The sequence below is a fragment of the Aquarana catesbeiana genome, linkage group LG04 (genome assembly GCF_042186555.1).
Source record: "Aquarana catesbeiana isolate 2022-GZ linkage group LG04, ASM4218655v1, whole genome shotgun sequence".
Lineage (NCBI taxonomy): Eukaryota > Metazoa > Chordata > Amphibia > Anura > Ranidae > Aquarana > Aquarana catesbeiana.
In genome coordinates, this window is record NC_133327.1 from 433,395,127 (window position 1) to 433,418,508 (window position 23,382).

General features: G+C 42.7%; 1 protein-coding gene across 1 annotated transcript in view; it reads right to left on the reverse strand.

Moving 5' to 3' along the window:
- Positions 1-23,382, reverse strand: part of EZR (ezrin) — a 120,229-nt gene that overhangs the window by 7,013 nt on the left and 89,834 nt on the right. The window contains exons 7-10 of the mRNA XM_073627405.1: positions 20,784-20,930; positions 13,987-14,083; positions 8,490-8,653; positions 4,762-4,892 (exon numbers count right to left, since the gene is read on the reverse strand). Of these exons, the coding sequence (XP_073483506.1) occupies positions 4,762-4,892; positions 8,490-8,653; positions 13,987-14,083; positions 20,784-20,930 (539 nt within the window). The remainder of the gene's footprint in view (positions 1-4,761; positions 4,893-8,489; positions 8,654-13,986; positions 14,084-20,783; positions 20,931-23,382) is intronic.

Sequence of the window (23,382 nt, forward strand, 5' to 3'; positions counted from 1 at the left end):
GAAGCACAAACTGTATTGGTAAGGGTGTATTTCAAACAATGCAGATGTGAGAAAGAACGTTTGCATTTTCTAATAGACTGAGCCACTCTATAACATATCACTCTGAAAAGCCAATTTTACAAGTTCTGCAACAGATAATCCAAAGCATCAAGGTAGTTTGGAACATTGCTTCTGCCAAGTTACAGGCCTGATGGTTATGGTCTTGTTCCCCTCAGCTCCTCCAAACTTGTGGAGTTATTAAACAAGAATGTGTGGACATGTGAAAGGTAGTTTGTTATGTGGGAACATGCAAGAAAATGTTATCTTTGTCACAGCAAGCTTGTTTTGGCTAAGCAATGATAGTCTTCTGGAAATTTCCAGGAGTTTGGATGTCTAGCGGGTTACATACTGTAAGTACATAAGTGGGTTTGGCTGGTATTAATGATGGGTTTGTACTGGGTTATTCAACTTCTTTGCATCAATGGTTAAAATGATATAAATTCTAACACACACCTGTATGACAAAAGCTGTGTCTTTTTGGAATCCAATAAAATTATAGGATTTGAATAAGTTAGTGAGATGCATGTCTTCATTTACTTTTAAAAACTGGGATAGAGAGGTCTAAAAAAATTGAGGAAAAGAGGTGTCTGTGTTTCATGTTAGCTGCTTTCTTCACTGCAATCTGGCTGGTCACTGTTTGCAACAATATTTATTTTACTTTTCTCTTGTTTTTAGGGTGGGAGTCCAGTATAAATAAAAATGTTTATCTTCTAATAGCAGAGCTATTTAACTTAACAGAACAAGAAGAGGACTGAGAATGCAATGATAGGACCAGCTGTAGGATTTTCTGACCGAGACTGGCATCTGCCTAGGCCTGAACATCCACCTGGTAAAATTTTGAAAATGTGGGAAACGTAGGCCGGATGTGGAAAAACCCTTAAAAAATTGGCACTTCTGGTGGAGTAGAGTCTACCTTTCAGGTCCTATGGTCGAGTGATGATTTGTCAAATCCACGCAACAATTGTGGATCAAGAGGCAGCCTGTCCTGTTCAGGAGCCTTCAGTCCCCAAATTCAGATTACAGGCATTTGATTCTTCTTAAAAAATAGCTTTATCCTTTTTTAAAAAAACTTTTAAAGTCAGCAGCTACAAATACTGTAGCTGCTGACTTTTAAAAATCAAGAACTTACCAGTCCCTGGAGTCTAGAGCTGTCTTCCCGCAGCCTGTCTTTCGCACTGCTGTGGGTCCCTGCACTGCCATCTTGGATTTGGGAGGAATCACAGCCAGGTCCCCACTGTGCGTGCCTGAGATTGTATGGCGCAGTAAGACTGAGGAGGTGGTAGCTGGTACCTGTCAAAAAGTTACCCACTCCCCATTAAAAAAAAATCCCTCAAATGTGTTAGGAGTGGTGGTGAGGAGGGTGATTAGTGAGTGGCACTTTCACTTTTGAGTAAATGTCTGCTTTAAGGATACTGGTGTCTCTTGAAAGAGAAGGACAGTAAGGACAAGGTCCTCTGAGCATCTTTTAAATAACATGTTGCACTGCTTATCGGTAAGCAACTAGCCCTAAAGTGAGACAAGGGTTCACATACTGACAAACCCAAGTAGTTGATACTGATGAGGGTCATAGAGGTGATCAAGTCAAACAGAGTAACAATACTAGATGACCCATGATATTCTTAAAATCAGCAGTAGTAGCAGCAGCAGGAAGATGCTTTCTCATAAATCAAAAGTCGGGTAAGGAGTGCGCACACACAATACTCCACCTAGTGGATTGTAGGGGCACTCAGTTTACTCAAACACGACTGTAAAATAAGGTAGGAAATTTAAAATGGCTGTCAAACTGTCAAAACTGTGAGGAAACTGGCATTACTGCAGTCCAACCAGCCATTAAATGGGTTGGGAAAGACTTGATCACATTAAAAAGCTGTGAAATGGCTCTACAACTGGAAAGCACTGTGCGGGTTACTAATGTAGCGGGTGCCCTGCATATCCCGCTGCCTGGACAAGCTGGCCAAGATTCTTCTGTGAGGGAGAAAAGTGCCTGTCAGTTTCTGAGGGGGATATTTCCCCCCTCCCTTTTTTTTTCTCCTCACAGAGACACACAGACACTCACTCTGCTGCTCACTCTGCATTCTCCACTGTGTCCTTATTGGCAGGAGGAGGAGAGCCAATGACAGGAACAATTACAGGAGCAAATCAGAAGAACTTCAACAAGCAGCTGCTGCAAAGGATTCTGGAATGTGTAGTTCCCATCTAAAACAGCCCAATAGCTTTCTATGGGGACAGAAATACAAGAGCCAGCCTGCTCTAGGAAGCAGGAAACTAAAGATTTCATCTTGCTGATCTGAGGGGATTCAGACTACATGAGGCAGAGGAAGAGATTAGACCTAGGGGAGAGGGTCTGCCGCAGGTCAGTCCACTGCGTGATTTTAGGCATCCACAGCCGGTCGGGACATCCAGCCTGTGAGAGAGGGATCCCAGGTGCATATCCAGACACAACTGCACCGACGGTGTGAAGTGTTCCAGTGTGAGGTGACCAGTCGAGTCACTAGAAGAGCCTGCCTGTTCCAGGACGTTCGTTTGGGCCTTGACCGCCGGATTGGGCGAGAGGGCTTTTTGCCCATTTGCAGGAAACAAGGACACTGCACACAGATAGAGTTGTACGGACACTGTATACAGACATAACTGCTCTTAGTCACATTGCTGACACCTGTAGTGCCACAGGACACAAGGCCATTAGGATACAGACATACTGTATACAGATGCCATTTTCCTTTCACCTTTCTGAGGAAGATCATGCATTCATCGCTTGATAATCTGGGCCAGTTGTGCTGTTTGGCCCTGCTATTCAGGAGTTTAAGTGCACCAACGAGAGTGGCTAGCTGAAGATACAAATTCTCATCTATCTTCAAAGGGACTAAAGCTACTAGTGCCATATGTGTACACACATACTCAGGGCTCTGTATATGTAGTGGGTGTGCGGGATTATCTGGGAAGCTAAGCCATTAAATATTGATTTGAATACAGTGTTTGTAGTTGGGCCTGTGGTGTCAGGAGACAGAAGAGAGAGGTCTGACATAAAGAGGATAAGTCTTCTGCTCTCCTCCTGCTTGGACTCATAGAGCCACATTTGAGTAGATGTAACCAATCAGATATAAAGTGTTATGCCATTTAAGTGTGTCTCTGCTATTGTGGGCATTCTCAGGTTTGGAATCCCCTGAAAGCAGCCTGTAAATAGCATTGAGCTATATTGCTCTTAATTTCAGTTATTGCTCTCCAGTTGATTACTTGAATATATATATATATAATGTTACTGTTTGTTACTTTCCCACAGAAATATTGCAGTAACGAAAATGTATGTGCTTAATTATAATATGTGTGTTTCTCATTGGTCCTTGCACTTACACTATTGCCAGGTGTGCCAGAGGGGGCTGAGACTGTTATTGAGGTTGAGAGGCAGAGTAACGGACTGAACAAACGTAAGCGGCTCCTCCGGGGGTAGCGCTAGACTAATACAACACATGAAAGACTGAAACGTGCCATAAAGCTGTGTCTATTGCCCAGAATAAGTTAACCACAATCAGGCTCACTGAGGGAGGAAGACTGCAGAGATTGGGTCACAACAAAAGCTGTGCCACAGCTCTGGACATGGAGTGGCTAACTGACACAGTACACGATGTCTGAAAGGTGCAACAATGCCCAGTGCAGTGTTTGAATGTGGCAAACAAGATTATCTGTGCAACATCCAAAGGCTTACTCACACAGGGAGTCATCAGAGACTGGGTTAGATCAAAAACTGTACCACGGCTCTGACACTGGAGAGCGCTCTGCGGCAGACCCAGTACACAAAGCACCACAATAATGCAGAGCCCAGTGCCTGAAGGTCACATTCCAGGCTGTCTTCGCCCCAACCATGGGCTTAGTCACAGAATGAGACTTCAGAGACTGGTCACATTAGAGGTTGTGCCACGACTCTGGATTTGAAAAATATTCTGTGACTAACACAATACATTAAGGTCTGGAAAGTGCCACAATGCTCAACCTAGTGCCCCAAGGTCACATTCCAGGCTAGCCCTGCAATCCTGGGTCCAGGTATGACCCCCAAAGCAAGTGTTGAGGATATGCCAATCTGGATAGCTGCATAAAGAGCCTAGCTCAGCAGCATGTAGATGAAACCTTGATTGAAACAACAATTAAAAAAAAAATATGGCTAGTAAAACTGGTTAAGCTTCGCTCATTAGAGAATAGACATCCATCATCCAAGCACACTTGCAGAAAAACACAAGCACGACAGGAGTGGAATAGGGTTATAACTGACTGCCCAATGTTTTTTTTTGTTTGTTTTCTGCTTCTGTAGGTGGAAGTGTGACCCAATGGGATGCATAACTGAATCCTGTGTCCCTTAATGGATGAGAAAAAAGTTTTGGCTAGACATACACTTTAAGAAGTGTTTAAGATGTTTTTTAAAAACGATGTTACTCCTGGTAGAAAGCAAAATTGTCTCAAAAAAGGCAAATTCTGATGAATTCCTTATAAAATGTAACATTTACATAGCTGAAGCAGCAGCACAGACAAGTAAATATTGCTCTGGAATGTACACATTTTAAAGGCTGAATACTTTAGTAAAAAAAAGTTATAATTATGCAACATGCAATATTTATATTTGTTGAAAATTTTGTTTTGCTGCTGTATGAATAAAAAAAAAAAAAGGACTGACCAAAGAAAACAACTTTTATAGCATAAAGAGTGATAAATCCTGATTGGTAATGTGTGCATTACCTTTCTCTGCTCTCTTAGTCTTCTCTTCATATTCATGCAACCTGAACATGAGTTCCTCCTTTTCTCTTATCATCTGCTCCTTCTCTTTCTCCACCGCTTCCCTCTTTTTCTTCTCATTTTCAAGTTGTTGCCTGTGTAAAACACAATAAAGAGGGGACACTATTATTATTATGCAAGATTTATATAGCACCAAGTTTTCGCAGTGCTTTACAATATAAAGGAAGACAGTACAGTAACAACACAATAAATTACATTAGGGTTAAAAGGGCCCTGCTCACAAGAGCTTACAATCTAATAGGGTGGGGCAAGTCATACAAAAAAATTATAACTGTGGAGGATGAGCTGATGGAAGTCCATTTCAGTTATTTGGAGGCGTAAGAGATATCCAGACAGATTGAACTAAAGAGTTCCGGAGGATGGGAGAGGCTCTGGAGAAGTCCTGGAGATGAGTATGGGAGGAGGAGACAGACAAGGGATCTTGAGAGTGGGAGGTCTTGAGAGGAGCGGAGAGGATGGTATAGCGATAATTGGAGACAAGATTGGTGTTGTAGCTTGGGGCGGATGTTGTGAATGGCTTTGTATGTTGTTGTTAGTATTTTGACTTTAATTCGCTGGGCAATTGGAAGCCAGTGGAGGAATTGGCAAAGAGGGATGGCAAAATTTAGAGATTTTATAAAGATTTTGACAGTGATTGGATTTGGGACAAAAAGGACAGGTCAGAGTCTAGGATTACACTTAGTACCCTGGTGTGACGTGAGAGACTGATAGTAGCATTATTGATCTTGATGGAAAAGTCATGAAGGGGGCATGGGTAGGGGGGAATATTATCAGCTCGGTTTTAAAGAGATTTAGTTTAAGGAAGTGGTGCCACATCCATGTTGAAATGTCAGTTAGTAAGTTATTAATGCGAGTGGAGACTGAAGGGGTGAGGTGAGGAGCGAAGAGATAGATTTGGGTGTCATCGGCGTAGAGGTAGTATTGGAAGCCGTGGGTGTTTATCAAGTGAGCAAGGGAAAAGGTGTAGATTGAGAAGATGAGGGGTCCAAGGACAGAGCTTTCTGGGACCCATACAGAAAGAGAAAGTGGAGAAGAGGAGACAGAATTATAGATAACATTGAAGGAGCGCTGCCATAGCTAGGAGGAGATCCAGGATAGAGCAGAATCTTGGAGGCCAAGGCAGTGGAGTTAATTGAGAAGGAGTGGGTGGTCAACAGTATCTAAGGCTGCAGAGAGGTCTAGTAGTAAGAGTACAGCGTAGTGTTCATTGGTTTTAGCAGTTAGTAAATTGTTAGTGAGTATAAGTAGGGCCGTTTCTGTGGAGTGCTGCGAGCAAAAGCCATACTGTAGGGGAATGGGGATAGTAAGGTGCCACTAGAGAGGGAGAGAGTAAAGATGTGAGAGAGAATAAGATAGAAAAGGGTGATTGTAGTAGTTGCGAGGGAACAGGATCTAGGGGACTATTGGTTATGTGTGCATCTGAGAAAAGTTTGGTAACCTCTTCAGTAGTGGCCAGTTCAAAAGAGGATAGTGTTGACTGTGCTATATTCACATACTACTGTATATTGCTACAGTAGAAGAAAAACTTGTTTCAGGATTCATGCACACAGCTGTTCAGGGGCTTTAGAGTGTGCTGAATAATCACTCCCCTGGGACCTGCAACCACCATGTACAGCTGCCCACTCATATGAATTAGAAGAAGCAGCTGTATGCGGTTATGCGCTGGGGTTGCGTAAAACACTTGCATGCGCCCAGGAATGTATGCTTGAATGCACACCATCTGTGGTCAGAGCACATGTCCACTTCGCTATCCATGTTTCCAAGTAGTAGTAATGTGTTAGTGGTAGGTTATGCTATGACATATTGGTAGCAGTTCTCTGGGAAGATGTTATAATGTTTGCAGAGGCGTGTTTCTCTGGACATGATATTTTGTTTTTCTCATGTTTACCATCGATATACCAAGTAGACTAATTTTCACTTTCCTTTTTTTTCTATTACTCCTCTCCTTCGTACTTTTATTTTTATATGCTATGCAAAATTCAATAAAAATATTTTTCAAAAAAAGAAAAAAAGGAGAACATATGTCTGTGCAGGTGCTTTATACAACCACCAAGTCACATCTTCCAATTCATCTCAACGGGCAGCTGTATGCAGAGACTGAGGTTCTTGAGAGAGTGATTACACAGACTCTGCATGCTGTAAGGCCCTTGTACTGCCATGTGGATGAAGTCTTATGCAACCACTGTTCACATTAATAAAATCGTGTGAAGCAAGAACACAGTGGATACGCACTGCATGATGACTTTTAGGCCTCATGCACACTGGACGTTTTTACAGCTGCTGTTTTTGGCTTCAGACATTTTTTTCTATAGTCAATAAACTCTCCAGCATGTTATCTTATGTGTCCATGCACACATAGGCTGTTATCAACTGTTTTTGGCTGGGGTGTTTTTTGGCTGTAAAAAAACCCCAAAACTAGAGGGTTCTGAGAGGAGTTTTTCAGCTGTAAAAACGCTCTAACGTTGTTTTAACCCATTGCTTTAACCACTTGACGACCATCCACTATATATATATATACACAGGGCTTTTTTTCAGCAGGAACTAGGGGGAACTCAGTTCCACCACCTCTGGCTCGGGTCTTCTGCTCCCTGCTCACCACTATCACTTGGTAACACTGAAGTCCAGCTTCTGCATTTAGAAGTACTCGGCTCCCCTCGCAGTCCCGCCCATCTCCACTGATTGCGAGAGGAGAGGAGCGAGCGGCGCCGACAAACACAAAGCGGAGTGTACTCGGCTAGACTCGGCTCCTCCCAGTCCCACCCCTGACTGTGAGTAGAGCTGAGAATAGCCGAGTGCACTCGGCTATGTGTATATCGCTGGCGCTCGCTCCGCTCACAATCAGCGGAGATTAGCGGGGATCGGCATATAACATGCACCCACGATTTTCCCCTGATTTTAAGGGGAAAAAAGTGCGTGTTATACGCCGATAAATACGGTAAATACCACCAAAAGAAAGCTCTATTTGAGAAAGTGCCTGGTATTGAAGTGGTTAAACATCTCAAATTCCCTGCTATGCACGGTTCAGAAATATAAAACCTAGCCCAGTGAATACTGACATTTGCAAAGTTAACCTTTATAATATATTTTTCATAGTGCAGAGATTTGTTTCTTATTTTAGCATAAATATGGCTGACAAAAACCCATAAGAAATAAAAGGTATTTAAAAAAAAAAAGGAGCAAACAATGATATATTGACCAGTTCAGCGAGCATAAGGCTCCGTTCACATCTGAGCGATTTTCTGCTTGAACCTTGTAGCTCTAAAGCTCTCAACGAGCCAAATCCCATTAATTTCAATGGCCCCTGTTCACATCTGAACATTCTGTCACCCGAAACAAAACGCCATGAGCTTCTTGTTAGCAGATTACAAGCGTTTCTGGTCCCACAGACTTTAAAAGAAACGCCTCATTTGAGAATTTTACGAGCATTTTGTCACTCGTTTTCTGCTCAAACAGCAGCTCTCCACCCCTAATTCCCTCTCCTTCTTTCTATTGGCTAAACAAAAATGCCTGAAGCTGTAAAACGTTTGTAATACGCTTCTAAAATGCTTTAAAAATGACTGTAAAAAGCGGCAAAAACACTTAAAAAAAATATGCCTGCAAAACGCCAGTAAATTGCTACGCTCGGGTGTGAATGGAGCCTAACTGTTTTTTCCCTGGGCTCTTTTTATTACCGTTCAAGCTGCTTCTGGTTCTTTTCTTCCTTAGCCTGTGCTTTCATTTGCTGCACCTCGATAGTATCTGGCTTCCTGCGACGCATGTACAGCTCATGGTTACCCATACACAACTGCAAGATCCGCTTGTTAATCCTCAGGCGTGGAGCATAGAAGACAAAGTCCTGTGTCAACAGAAATATTAATTAATACAGTGATTCCAGGACTCTCAAACAATATCTGAAGAATAAACCATTAAATCTCAACTAAGGCCAGACTTTTTTTTTTTTGGACAGCGTTGGGAAGTATTAGATACACTTTTATTTATTTATCCACTAGTATTTATTGCTGCCCTTCTCCCTGTTGAGAAGTTTGCACATCCCTAAAAACAGTAAAAACATAAGAGAGATTATAACCATTCCCTACTCTATCTAAAACAATTAAAAGAGGAATTCTAAGTACCTATAACATTTTGTAAAGTTCTGTAGCTTGGAATATAGCACAAGACACAGGAATCAATTCATGGACTATGGGTTATATGTTGCTACCTTCAGGTACTGGACACTGGTGAACAGATCCAATACGTATAGCAGGAATATCCATTCCATAAGAAATTTTACACTTGAATAATGGAGTCTGAAGCCCCTATCCTTGGTAGATGCCTCAATGTATTGAGAGAACTGCCAAAGAGACGCTCGCCATCAAAGGGCATGCAAAAAAGGCATTTGCATGCACCTGATACAAGCTTTGAACCACAGGATTCTGCATATGCACAGAAAGTAAAGACATAGAGTTCCCAAAGTGGGCTCAAAGTTCCCAGATCCATAAACTGCTAATGAGCCATGAAGGTCTTAAGCCAGTGGTTCTCAGCCGGGGTTCCGCGAGAGGTCCCCAGGGGTTCTGCGGCGATCTGACTGTCAGTCGCAGGCAGCTGACAGGAGGATCGCAGACACAGGCAGAGATAGGCAGGGAAGCGGCTGGCACCCTTTTGGCTGTAGAACACTGTTCCCAGCAGGCCCCTCCTCCCCACCTGTCCTTCCCGAGTGGTTGTATGTGACATCATCTGGGGTGGACAATATAGGAGGAGGAGGGGCCGAGGGGGAACAGCGCGCCACTAGAGGAGATATGAAATGAGCTCTGAAGCCAAAAGAAGAAAGCAAGTGCTGAAGTGTGTCCAGCTGTGTCCCCCCACAATGTGTCTAAAAGTCTGTCCCATGTAATGTCCCCTGTCATGTCCCCTACACCATGTAATGTGCCCTGCCCCATGTCCCATGTAATGTCCCCTGTCATGTGCCCTGTCCCATGTAATGCCCTCTGTCATGTGCCCTGTCCCATGTAATGTCCCCTGTCATGTGCCCTGTCCCATGTAATGTGCCCTGTCATGTGCTCTGCCCCATGTAATGTGCTCTGCCCCATGTAATGTCCCCTGTCACGTGCCCTGTCCCATGTAATGTGCTCTGCCCCATGTAATGTCCCCTGTCACATGCCCTGTCCCATGAAATGTGCTCTGCCCCATGTAATATTCCCTGTCATGTGCCCTGTCCCATGTAATGTGCTCTGCCCCATGTAATGTCCCCTGTCATGTGCCCTGTCTCATGTAATGTGCTCTGCCCCATGTAATGTCCCCTGTCATGTGCTCTGTCCCATGTAATGTGCCCTGTCCCATGTAATGTCCACTGTCATGTCCCCTGCCCCATGTAATGTCCCCTGTCATGTGCCCTGTCCCATGTAATGTCCCGTCATGTGCCCTTTCCCATGTAATCTCCCCTGTCATGTGCTCTGCCCCATGTAATGTGCTCTGCCCCATGTAATGTGCCCTGTCCCATGTAATGTCCCCTGTCCCATGAAATTTCCCCTGTCATGTGTCCTGTCCCATGTAATGTGCCCTGCCCCAAGTAATGTCCCCTGTCATGTGCTCTGCCCCATGTAATGTGCTCTGCCCCATGTAATGTGCCCTGTCCCATGTAATGTGCTCTGCCCCATGTAATGTCCCCTGTCCCATGTAATGTCCCCTGTCATGTCTCCTGTCCCATGTAATGTCCCCTGTCATGTGCTCTGCCCCATGTAAAGTCCCCTGAAGCTGTAGATGTGAACATTATTTCAGGGGTTCTTCAAGATCTCAAACTTTTTGGCAGGGGTTCCTCCAAGGTAAAAAGGTTGAGAAACACTGTCTTAAGCGGTCAGATCTTGACAGAAGTATCAGTTAAAAGGAAGTAAATAAACCTAGTAAAAAAATAAATAGTAGGAAAATATTTCTCCAAGTCAAAAAGGTATCCATCTGCTCGTTAATGTGAGAATTCCCTCTACTGGCTAGTGATTTCCTTGTTAGGGTTGGTCACTGGCAGATACACAGTGGATATAGAACACATGTTTAACAAAACCCTTCTCAAACAGGAACGCATTCAGTAAAGTGCTCAGAGGTGCATTCGGGAGCCATCAGGGTGTTTCCAATTTCCCTCAGAGGAATACATCATGAATGGGAATGTAAAGACAAGGTTTAATTCAAAGAGTGGGTATGATGAGAAGGTCTTTGCAGCTGTAGCAGCTCTGAAAGACCCAAGTCCAGAGACAGTAGGTTGATCCTCAAGAATAGTATGTACTGCATCAATAAGAGCTAAAACAGTATCTTTAAAATCTGTTGTAAGAGCAGAGGATAGTCTAATCAAAGAAAGTCTTGTCAGGGAGAGACTGAGGTGACCCAGAATCAGATTTAGAAATGGTTACTGTGACCGATAATCAGGTTGCCTCTAAGGCCGTAGGCAGAACAGCAATAAACTCTATGAGAAAGTATGGATAGGCCTTCTGCAGACAGAACCAATGAGAAACTGGGTGAATTTTTGACAAAAAGTCTTGAGTGACTGTGGTAGAGGCCCTGTAGGATAGAACAAGGGACCTGGCCTCATTTGGTGGAGCTAAGAAGGTTTGTGATGACAAGCTAGACCTTATAATCATAGGGTAAAAGGATTCCAGATTGCAAACGTCACAACACCTAGAAAGAGAGTGTGAGCTGGGGCTCCCCTATTGCAGTGGTACCATCCCCTGGATACAGACAAGTTGCGACCATGTGGAGGTAAGGCAATTAAGCAAAGGGTAGGAGGAAGAGCTGCAGGTACTCACCAGTTTAGACATCTGGTAACCTGTGAGGGTCAGATGGCTCAGGATGGCCAAAGTCACAGTAGGCATGCAGAAGTAAACGACTGGGATTGGAGTACCATGAGGCTCTTTGAAAAGCTGAATCAGCCATGGAAAAATACTTCCCCAATGACAAATGGTGGGAAAAAGAATGCAGAGCACAAAGAAACTGATGGAAAGCAGAAAATATGAATGCACCGAACGATCCAAACAACGAGTTAATGCCTTATGCTAAGCCTACCAACAGAGTGAGACTTTAGAAATAGGACAAGCAGTGCGGTAATGTCAGTAGCTCTGGACCTAGAAAGTGAATGCAGCTAACTTGCCAAAACGGGGTCTGAAAAGTACTGTACATGGAAACCAGTGCCCAAAGGCCACTTCAAGGATAGCCCTGCAATGTTCAGTCCAAAGGGATCCCATCACAGCACTACAAAAGCCAGGCTTAGTATAGGCCATGCTGGACAGCTGAAAGCGTAAAGACCAGTTCTAGCAGTAAGGTAGAAGAGAATCCTAAATGAAGATAAAAAGGAGGACAAATGCTGGCAAAAAATGTTAGATTTATTCCAGCAGAATTGAAGCAATATGTCCTTACTTCTGGGGCCTAAATATAGAAACGGAGGCATGCTGATAGTAGGAGGGGCCATCCGGGGCTGGCCTACAGTTTTGGTTCTTTGTCAGTGACCAATCCTCCAGTAGGTGGCAGTATGTGTCTATGGATGGAATAAAAAGAAAAGCTTTTGTTGTTACAAGCAAGAGAATTGAACCATACGACAAGTCCTCTGTACAGGTTTTTCATGTTTAATTTTCTGAGTGCATGCTACAAACGGAAACGCAAGAGCTAACCAGTTTCAAGAAAACTGCACCATACAACAAGTTCTCTATACAGGTTTTTCATATTTCCTTTTCTAAGTGCAGGTTACAAAAGAAAATGCAAAAGCTGACTCTTAGCAATAGGCATATTTATTTTCCCATTTCATAAAACTGCCATGAAGAATGTGATTATAACAGAAACATATGGTGCCAGCACATAAGTAGAATACACTGTTTTTGTAATATATTGCAGAGATCCACCTAAAAATGCTTTCTTTGAGTGGTATTTATGAAGGGTATGTGGTAGGGTGATGGAAAAGGCAGTACGTATGTGTAGTATATTTCACTTTTTTTCTCTCCCACAATACAAATAAGTTACATTCTTGTAAATATGAATTACTACTAAAGAAGTTAAGACAGCACCATTGGCTGTTTACACTAGAATAGAAAAGAGAATAGCATTTTAGTGCTGCAGTCTTAGAAGACATAGCAGACTAAAGTGTAATGTGCGCTGCAGAAAATGGGGTTCATGTCTACTGTGATGATGTTCCCATTCTGACTATGATATAACATATATTCTCCAAACCACCATACATGGTACTGTAAGTGACACACGGCAACCCCACTCAATGCACTGTGCTGGCTATGCCATATTTCAACTCCCCCATTTTTTACATTATGCGGTATGGTACACATTCCATACCGCTTATTTGTACAAGAAATTACTCACACCAGTTTGACTTCTGAATTACACCTCAAAGTTCAATGTATGGGCACACTCTTGCTAGTACTGAGTACCAATTGGATATTAACAAGCATCAGCCCATTTAAAGGGAGAATACTAGATGAATAAAGTTAAAATGACCCAATGGGGGTTATTTACTAAAGGCAAATCCACTTTGCACTACAAGTGCAAACTACAAGTGCAAAGTGCACTTGAAATTGCGCTGAAAGTGCACTTGGAGGTGCAGTCACTGTATCTCCGAGGGGGGCATGCAAGGAAAATAAAAAACAGCATTTTAGCTTGCACATGATTGGATAATAAAATCAGCAGAGCTTCCCCTCATTTCAGATCTACCCCTCAGATTTACAGCCACTGCACTTCCAAGTTCACTTTAAGTGCAATTTCAAGTGCACTTTGCACTTGTAGTGCAAAGTGGATTTGCCTTTCGTAAATAACCTCCAATATCTCATAATAATCACTGAGGCTGGGTTCACACTGCAGCATGCTCCGGCTCACAGCAGTCCTGTGTGTCCTGTGCGTCTCCATTCATCGTTTCAGGTCCGATTTCAGCCCGAATTCTGGGTTGAATTCGGACCTGAAACAGACCAAAAGACGCACATGACAGTTCGCACCGGAGCCACTGTGGAGATGTGTGAACCGGTTCCATAGAGAGCCGGTCCCAATCTCCTGCTATGCGAATTGGATACGGGGAAACCCGCATCCAATTCGCACTAGTGTGAACCCAGCCTCAGTATATGGACATCAAAGCTAATTCATAAGGTAAGTGCAGGATAACTACTATTAATGGGTTAATAACCTGAGTAAAAATGATCATACTGTATGTGCACTTACTGGAGCTTTCTTGTCGATTGGCTTGATAATAAATTTCTTATCATTAAAAGAGATATTTCTAATTTCACTCCAGGGAAACCCAATCTTTGGAGTCAGTCTAAAAGAAAAATAACACTTTTTAAATATAACATAATAATGATAAAAATATTTGCATGTAGCAAAAATAGCATTAAAATGATCCAATTTAAGAAAGTCTTTTGTTATCAGCCATCATTCCTGTTCACCCATTAATAATTATATCATTAAGCCGCATAAATTATTTATTGTCACTTTCTTGAATTACCTAGAGCCTTCATTCCAGGTCAGGCAGCATTCTGAGATATGAATGACCACAGATGACCAGAGCTGATCAGTGTAAAGGTGAGGGGATAGGTTAATTGGCATTGTTTAACCTCCCTGGCGGTATGATTATTTCGGATTTTAGGTGCTGAAAGCGGTACAATTATTTTGCATGGAAATTTGGCGTTTTATATTGTAGGCCTGTAATTCTTAACTATAACACACTTAAATCTGTCCAAACAAGAGTCTAGTAGATATCCCGGGTATGATGAAGTTTGAAACACAAAAAACATAAATTATAATATAATAAATAAATATAAATAATTTAAAAAAATTAAATATAATAATAATAAAATAAATTTCCCCACGATTCACTATCGCTCAATTTTGCAAAGGTTCTAATTTACTATCGCTGTTTTCTAGCTGGTCTAAAGCCACTTTTGACGTAAAGGGACACTTTTTGGTTGCTATGGACAATCTCAAGTTTCCAGGCAGAAAGATCAGTATATATAACATAAAACTGCATGCAGGGCATGGGCCAAAGCACTGGGGACAAAAGGGATGTGAAATAATTTCATACAGTACTGTAATCTGTAAGATTACAGTACTGTATGTGTTATGATTTTTACTTTTTTTTTAATTTGCCGACAGGCTCCGCCCCTGTGCGTCGCGACGCTCTCAGGGAACGGAGCTTGGCACACAGAGAGGCTTCGGAGGAGACAGAGCCTGCAGACACAGCGGGGGACATCGCAGGATCCTGGGGACAAGGTAAGTAACACCGCACCAGGATCCTGCAATGTAATCCCGAGTGTGGCTCTGGGTTACCGCTAATGGTGCTGAAATTTAACCCCGAGCCACACTCGGGAATACCGTCAGGGAGGCTACAGTACCGATTACTGTTAGGTGTAAAAAAGTCCCTAAAACTAAAGTGCTCTCATCTTTCACATTTAATATTTGTATCCTAGATCATCCTTAAATTTTAACAATAGCTGTAAAATAGTGCCACCTTGTGTTCCCCAAACATCGTTATCCCCCAAGCCCAGATAATACTATATAAAAGTAGTGGTGACATCATCATTGTGCTGCACATAACTTGCACAGAGAGCAGCACTGTGGGAGGGACCCAACATGCCAACCCAGTACAGCTTGCCTTTATTTTCTTTACTACAGGAAGCCTATGCACAGAGGAAAAGTTTGTGTAAGGGTCATAATACACAGATATTTGTGTTTTTGCTTCTGCTGAGCAATTGTGAAGGATTTGAAATTAAATAACTTTTACCATATTTTGGCAAAGTTATAACAATGCTATATTTTTGTAGTCAAGTTTTTTAGGGCAGAACTGTAAACCAAAACTAAAAAAAATGCTAGGAGGTACATTTTTTTAGGAGGAGAAACAATAAAAATCTCTTAGGCCCAGTTAAGATTAGGTGATTTGGAACCATTGGAAAAATCCAAATCGAAGCAAAATGCGCAACTCACATTTGAAAACGTTTTTCGACTCACTATGTTATTGGGCAGCACAGTGGTGTAGTGGGTAGCACTCTCGCCTAGCAGTAAAAAAAGTTTGCTGGTTCAAATCCCAACCACGACACTACCCGCCTGGAGTTTGCATGTTCTCCCTGTGCCTGGGTTTCCTCCTGGTAGTCCGGTTTCCTCCCACACTCCAAAGACATGCTGGTAGGTTAATTGGCTTCTGTTCAAAAATTGGCCCTAGTATATGAATGTGAGTTGGGGACCTTGGATTGTGGGCTCCTTGAGGGTAGGGACCAATGTGGGAGTACGATGTATGTGTGGAGTGCTGTGTGAATTGGCAGCGCTATATGGGTACCTTAAATAAATAGGGATAATTGTAGATACGCACACTTACTCAGGTTGAACTGGATGGACTGGTGTCTTTATTCAACCTTACTATGTAACTATGTCTACGATATCACAATAAATTAAGTAGCTGTGGAATAGCTAGTTATACCCCTAATCATATTTGCCATACAGGGGATACTGGGACAATGGCCAGAAATGTGCTTGGCAACATATTCAAAGAAAGTCACTTTGGAAATTAAACTTTCCTAAAAACCATCATGGTGCCAAGTTATTATGTTAGAGACCTGCAATTAAGAGACCTAAAATACATAGTGGAAAGCTTCACCGATTAACCTCCCACAGCTTTCTGAAAAGCAGCCCTCTATATTCGTAAGGGAGCTGCAAATTCCAGGAATTCAGGTGTCTGACCTATCCACTTACAATAAGTAGAAAATCACATGCTGCACTCACAAGGTAACTTTGTAGTGCTAGCTGGTATTGGGTGTTCCAAACAGGAAAACTTTTCTTCTGATCAGTCCTTTACTTTGTTGGATGTAGCAGCTTGAAAAACCTGTTTGTGTCTCCATAGTGACACTGTAGGTAGGGTTCCAGTATTTCAAATAATGAAAAAAAGTACTGGCAGTTTCTGTTACGTAACCTACAGACAGGCACTCCTTGTTTCTCCACAGGGTGGAATCTGCAAGGTTGGCAGCTTACAAAAGAGTGACTTCATGTACTTCTTTCTATTTCTCTAGACAGGGCAGGATGGGGGCTAACCACACCTTGTGCCTTACAGAGCTGCTACTCAGGCATTTCACCAGATGGACACCCCTCAGTATATCCTTCCAGTAAAGATAGCACTAAAGTATAGCCCTATGCTCCATTCCTTCTTTTTTTATTATGCTCACTATTAAATATGTAATAGATAAACTGATTAGCTGTCTCCCAAACATTGTATTTCTCACTCATGCCTTGGCATACGCATATTGCAGTCATTAAGTAAATGTAAGGTCCTTGTGCTTTCCCCGAAATACACAGGGCTCAATTCACTAAAGGATAATACATGTGATATTTGGGTCACATATTCAAATGTCGCATGTGATAATGAAAACGTCAATTCACTCTAGGCTTATGCGGTATTTACCTCAAAAATAAGAAACGCTTAATACCGCATAATCCTGTCAAGTCAATTCACAAAAAAAAAGTAAGTTGTTGTCTAGTCACACTATATTTAACAAATACTAGCTGGTTGTTAAGGAGCTGGCACCTGCCAGCATCCCTAACAACCAGTGAATAGCTGCTGTCAGCGGAGATTTCCAAACAAAAGAAAAGAGCCAAAAATAAAAGTTTTAAAAAGGTGCAAGGTCCCCAAAAAAATCCATACCAGACCCTTATCTGAGCATGCAGCCTGAAAGTCCAGGAAGGGGGGGGGGGGCAAAGCACCTCGTCATGTTGATGAGGACAAGGGCCTCTTCCTCACAATCAATCATGGCCTGGTGTCTGTGGGGGTGCCCAGAGAGAAGCCCCCTCTGACAAGCCCCCCCAGCACCCCTCCCCCCCTGTGAAAGAGTTCTCTCATTCACCAAAAAAAAATGGCAAGTGTAAATAAACACACAACACAGTTTTTGACAAGTCCCTTATAAAAAAAAGTACAAAAAAATGTCCACCAAAGTACATCCATCATCAATCATGATATATGCCGCCCATACAGAAAAAAAACCCCACTGCCTGCCGACGCAACCAATCTGTTGCTTGGCTAGAGTTAAAATTTTTCTATTGCTATGGTTCCGGCGCTCTGACGCTGGACCCTCTGGTCTCAGCTCCTGAGGCTTCAGAGTCGCATACAGCCTCTATAATACTCTTATTCACTCCTATTCACAGAGCGCTTTATAATAATTGAACTAATTTACAAAATACAAAGGTTTCTGTGAATGAACTGCTGGGAGGAGCAGGCAGAGATGCTGTGTGCAAGAATATAGTGTCTCTCCTGTCAGTGCTCAGGTAGTGCAGCGACAGCTGTACTCCCGGAGCTCCGTAAAGCTGCCAGATTTAAATTGAACAGATCACGTTCACAAGGTGGCATGCACCTCATTGAACTTAACTAATCATATGTCAGCACATTTTACAAAGTGGTTGTATTCCTGGAGTACAACTTTAAAATAGCATTTAAATAAGGATTCTGGTCCAAAGGCATTTTTTTCAATCTTTTTTTTAATGTGACACTAAAAAAATGAAACACAAAAAGTATGAAAATAGGAAAATAGTAAAATAAAATAGATAAGGGGGAAGAGGAAAAGGGAGTTAATTAGAAAAACTGAGGCTTAATAAGGGGTTAAAAACACGTATTTTAAAACAAACTTTTTTTTATATACTTTTCAGATTGCTTTGACTGACATCATATGCTGATCAAAGCTCAAAGTGATGCGTTGGCCACCGAACATGAACCATTTGATAGAACCAATTGCTAGACTTGCAAAGTGATATTCAGAGGTCATTAGGAAAAAAAAAAAAAAAAAACAGCCATTTAAGGTGACAGTATCATCCACTGAATGCCTGTCTGCCGCTCCTGTATTGTTCTCTGAAAAGCAATCCACTGGGATCACTTTTCAGAGACCAACGCAAGTATAAATAAGCCCATACAGTGTTATTTGTATGCCTAACAATGTTTATAAACACTGTGTCAGATGGCCTATTTTTTTTAAAGCAGCAGCTTCTACAACTGCTGTATTTATATAGCAACTCCCAGCTATCCATCTTGACCTGCTCTGTCCTTCTCTGTCCTCTCCTCCCTCCCTGCATGTCTGCTCCTGAGTCAGTGCCCGCCCCCTCCCCTCCTGCTGCTAAAATTACTTTTATTGTTTCATATAATCCTCTCTGTGTCCTAATGACAGGTGCTCCTATCTGTGTTTTATAAAAAAAAAATGCCTTCTTTACCGTATTTCACAGCGTCTTCCAGCGATCACGTTATGTCAGCGGGGGAATCTCGGCCCTGCTTGCTGCAGCTGTCAGATTGGGAGAGGAGAGAGCTGGCCGGTCACATGATCACTGGGAGACAGTGAAATACGGTGAAGAAGGCATTTTTTTTTATAAAACAGAGAGACAGTGGCACCTGTCATTAGAACAAAGGGAGGATTATATTAAGTAGTCAGAGTGGGCTAACAACTACTTTAAGTGATATCAGTGGTATCTTGACTTCTTTTTGGCTAATGCCTCTTTACCAAGCCACCTAGGTTTTCCCGATGCCCCCCTTCTTTTCTCCTCAACATGCTAACTAATTTAGAACTAAAACCCTTCTGTTTTCATTATATATCTTATTTTAAACTCAATGATGCCATCAATGAGTCTCTGTGCTTCTCTATGCATTTCAGTCAGATCATGGCTTGTGGGAGGGGCTGGCAGAGAGCTTCCTGAAAACATCACAGCACCCTGCCTCTGCAGTACTCTCAGCCATTATGAAAGTAGTGGGCTAGTTCTCTTGGGAGGAATTATACAAATATCAAAATGCTTTGATGGGTGGATATCAGTGTGCAGGAGAGGACATACCTGGGCACTGCATTTGCAGGCAAACCATCCTAGGTAAAACACACATATGATGCTGAGCCTTCATGATTGAATCAACTGAAACCCAGGGAATGGAAGGGGCAGGTCAGGGACAGTAAGTCCCTATTAACACCAGTGCAAATTGTCATGCGATTTGACAGTTCCAAATCGCATGACAAGTTCCACCCTATTGTTCGGCAATAGAACTGTTAAAATTGGTGTAACTCCGACTTTGCGGTGCCGCACCAATTTGAAAAAAAAGGTTCTTGCTCTATTTTTTGCAATTTCAGGTGCGACTTGCTTAGACATCAGTGCATGAAGTCACATAGATGTCAGGCAAGTCGCACCTGAAATTGCACTAGCCTGCACTATCATGATTTCAAAGTCGCATTCAGTGTGAACTGGGATTTAGGCTGGAGAAAACAGGACTAAATGATGCTGGATGTACTCCTGTCAGGTAATGAGGTGGGCTCTGACTTGCTGCAGATTCTAATGTGCCCTGTGAGAAGGTGATAGTGTACAGTGAAGTCAGAGTAATCAAGGTAAGCCTGGAGGTTCAGCCTTAATAGTGTCCCAGGGTGTGTTCAAAGTTTTGGATATTTTTTGGTACTGAATCCAATTCTTGGCTTATATTGATAAGTAAATCGCTATTTAGGATGATGTTGCTTTGATGTGTTGTCTAATTTTATACTCAGGGTTTTTCAAATTACACAATAAAACTGTAATGTATGGGACCAGCAATGATGGTCTCACAGCAAAGAAAGTGAGTTCATATGCAATCAATGCTTTTCTGTTTATAGCATGAAAAAAAGTGTATTTTTTTTAATTTTTTTTTTTCAACATGTGTAGATCAGTGACATAAAATGCCACCCTAATTCTCATTTTACTTTGTATTCCAGGCTGCAACAGTACTAAATAAGGGTAGATCAAATGGGTGTGACTATGCAAAGGAATGTACATTGATCGGTAAACTGATAAATCGTTAACATCTGAAAACCTGAGCAAAAAGGATGCTTTGAGAATAGCCTTAAACGTATACATACATTTTGTACTGCGATCATAGCATTTCATGACGTACAAACTGCAAGCACATTTTCAACAAGTACAATTTGGCTTTCTCATATCAACAGGTCAGTCCAAAACTAGTCAAACAATCCAGTGAATGCCTGATTACTTACTTGTCATCATGTTCATAAATATTCAAGCCCAGTGAGTCAACTCCCAGCCAGAGGTCTGTTCCCTTTTTATTCTTAATTTCAAAGTAGTTGATGCCATACATTTCTAAGTCTTGGGCTATCTTCAGGTATTCCAGCATCGAATCTTCTCTATAGATTCATGAAAATGAAAAATCAGTAAATGGTTATTGTGCAATATTTTCAAGATATAATTACTACTAATTCTTCTGAATTTCTCACCTCATCTACTCTATCATGTCCACTTTTCCACTAGAGACTCTCAGCTCTACTATGGGGTTGATTTACTAAAACTGGAGAGTGCAAAATCTGCATAGAAACAAATCAGCTTCCAGGTTTTATTGGCAAAGCCTAAATTGAACAAGATGAAGTTAGAAGCTGATTGGCTACCATGCACAGCTGTACCAGATTTTCACTCTCCAGGTTTAGTAAATAAACCCCCACGTGTCATGAATGCTTCTCTATAGGACATATCTATGAGGCCGGGTTCAAACTGGTCCGACAAACCCTCCGACATTGGGAGCTCATGTCGCATGACGTATGAAATTCAATGTTTCCCTATGGGAGCCGTCCTAACTGGTCCGACACAAGTCGTTCCGACTTTAGAAATGCTCCCTGTACTACTTTGGTCCGACCTTGATCCTACTTCAGCCCATTGACTATCATTGAAGTCGGATCAAAGTCGGATCGCCGTCTCGCATGATCCGACTTCGGCATGCGACTTGTGCTCAGATGATCTTGAGGGGGAACTCCGGAATTTTAAATAAAAAACCGGCATGGGTTCCCCCTCCAAGAGCATACCAGGCCCTTGGGTCTGGTATGGACCTTAAAGGGAACCCCCTACGCCGAAAAAATGATGTGGGGGTCCCCCCCAAATCCATACCAGACCCTTATCCGAGCATGCAGCCCGGCCGGTCAGGAATGGGGGTGGGGACGAGCGAGCGCTCCTCCTGAACCGTACCAGGCCGCATGCCTTCAACATGGGGGGTGGGAGCTTTGGGGTAGGGGGGGATTGCGGGCCCCCCACCCCAAAGCACCTTGTCCCCATGTTGATGAGGACAAGGGCCTCTTCCTGACAACCCTGGCCGTTAGTTGCATGCTGGGACTGTGCCGTCATAAGGGGGCGTGGGTACTGGGTGATGTTGACCACGCCCCCTTATGACGGCAGAGTCCCAGCATGCCCCGGGACTGTGATCTCATATGGGGGCGGGGTCACCGCCTATATAAGTCCATTGCTGGAGAGAGAGTCGTGTCAACATCGGAAGAAGAGAAGAGGGACGAAGACAAGAAGGCAGAAGACAAGAAGGCAGAAGTCCGGGCCACCGCTAGCAAAAGAGCTGCAGAAGATAGCGGAGGAGCCGGCAGAAGATCAGGACACCGGGAGGAGACGCCGGAGAGACCCCCCCGAAGTCGGAAGAAGACCCCGGAGCTGCCTAATAAATTACTTTAAAAACCTGTGTACTGTGTTTTTTCATTGACACTTTTTTCCCTAGGTGAATGGGTAGGGGTACCATAGGGATCCGGGTCTGGTATGGATTTGGGGGGGACCCCCACGTCGTTTTTTTGGCCTGGTATGCTCTTGGAGGGGAACCCATGCCGGTTTTTTATTTAAAATTTGGCACGGAGTTCCCCCTCAAGATTCATACCAAACACAGTGCCGGGCATTGGCGGGGATCCAAGTCGGATCCCTGTTCATTGAAAGTCGGACGCATGCCGGCTTCATGTCGCAGGGCAAAGTCGGATCCAAAGTAGGACGGCTGTCGTGTTGCACCAGTGTGAACCCAGCCTGACTCCCACCACTTCCTATATGCTACACCTCTCTACCAGTCTCTTTACCTAAAGGAAAATCTCAGTCTATACAAGTCATTTATTATAAAGAAAAAGAGTGCAGCGTTTAGATAATTATATATATATATATATATATATATATATATATATATAAAACACCAAAAATGATATCATAAAGTGATGTAAATAAGTAACAAAAAATGTTTATATACAAGTGCCAATCTTGACTAGTGATGGTCCTTAGTGATCTATAAATCTCTTTGGACCACTCCAACAAAGTTCTTTAAATGTGTCCCACTGCTAATCCAATGTGCTCGCCAGAAAGTGTTGCTGCACAAGTCATAAGCAGCAAACTGGGCTCAAAGTTATCATCCAGATTCAATGATGTAACCCTGGGGAGTGATGGCCTTCTGGAGATGACAACCGCCAGGTCAAAAGCCTTTGAGGATAGCAGATGGATGGCAGGACTTTGTGGAATGGATGCTCACCAAAAGGCAAAGAAATTGGTAATAGTGTAGTATTTAAAAGAATTATTCACATCTTTGTGCAGCCATTTGGTCTGGTGAGCACATTATATTGGTGATGGGACACTCCTGTGGTGATTATTTCACTAGATATCCCCTTAATGGCGAATTATCCTTTAGGAGTGGACTACTGTGTTTTAGCGCTATGCCTATATGCTGCTCATGTCTTTGCACAACCATTTGATCCGGGCATTACATCATTTTAATGGTTGAGCACACAGTGGTGTTTCACCTTTCACATTTTATTTAGGTGCACAAATATTCCTTTTTTT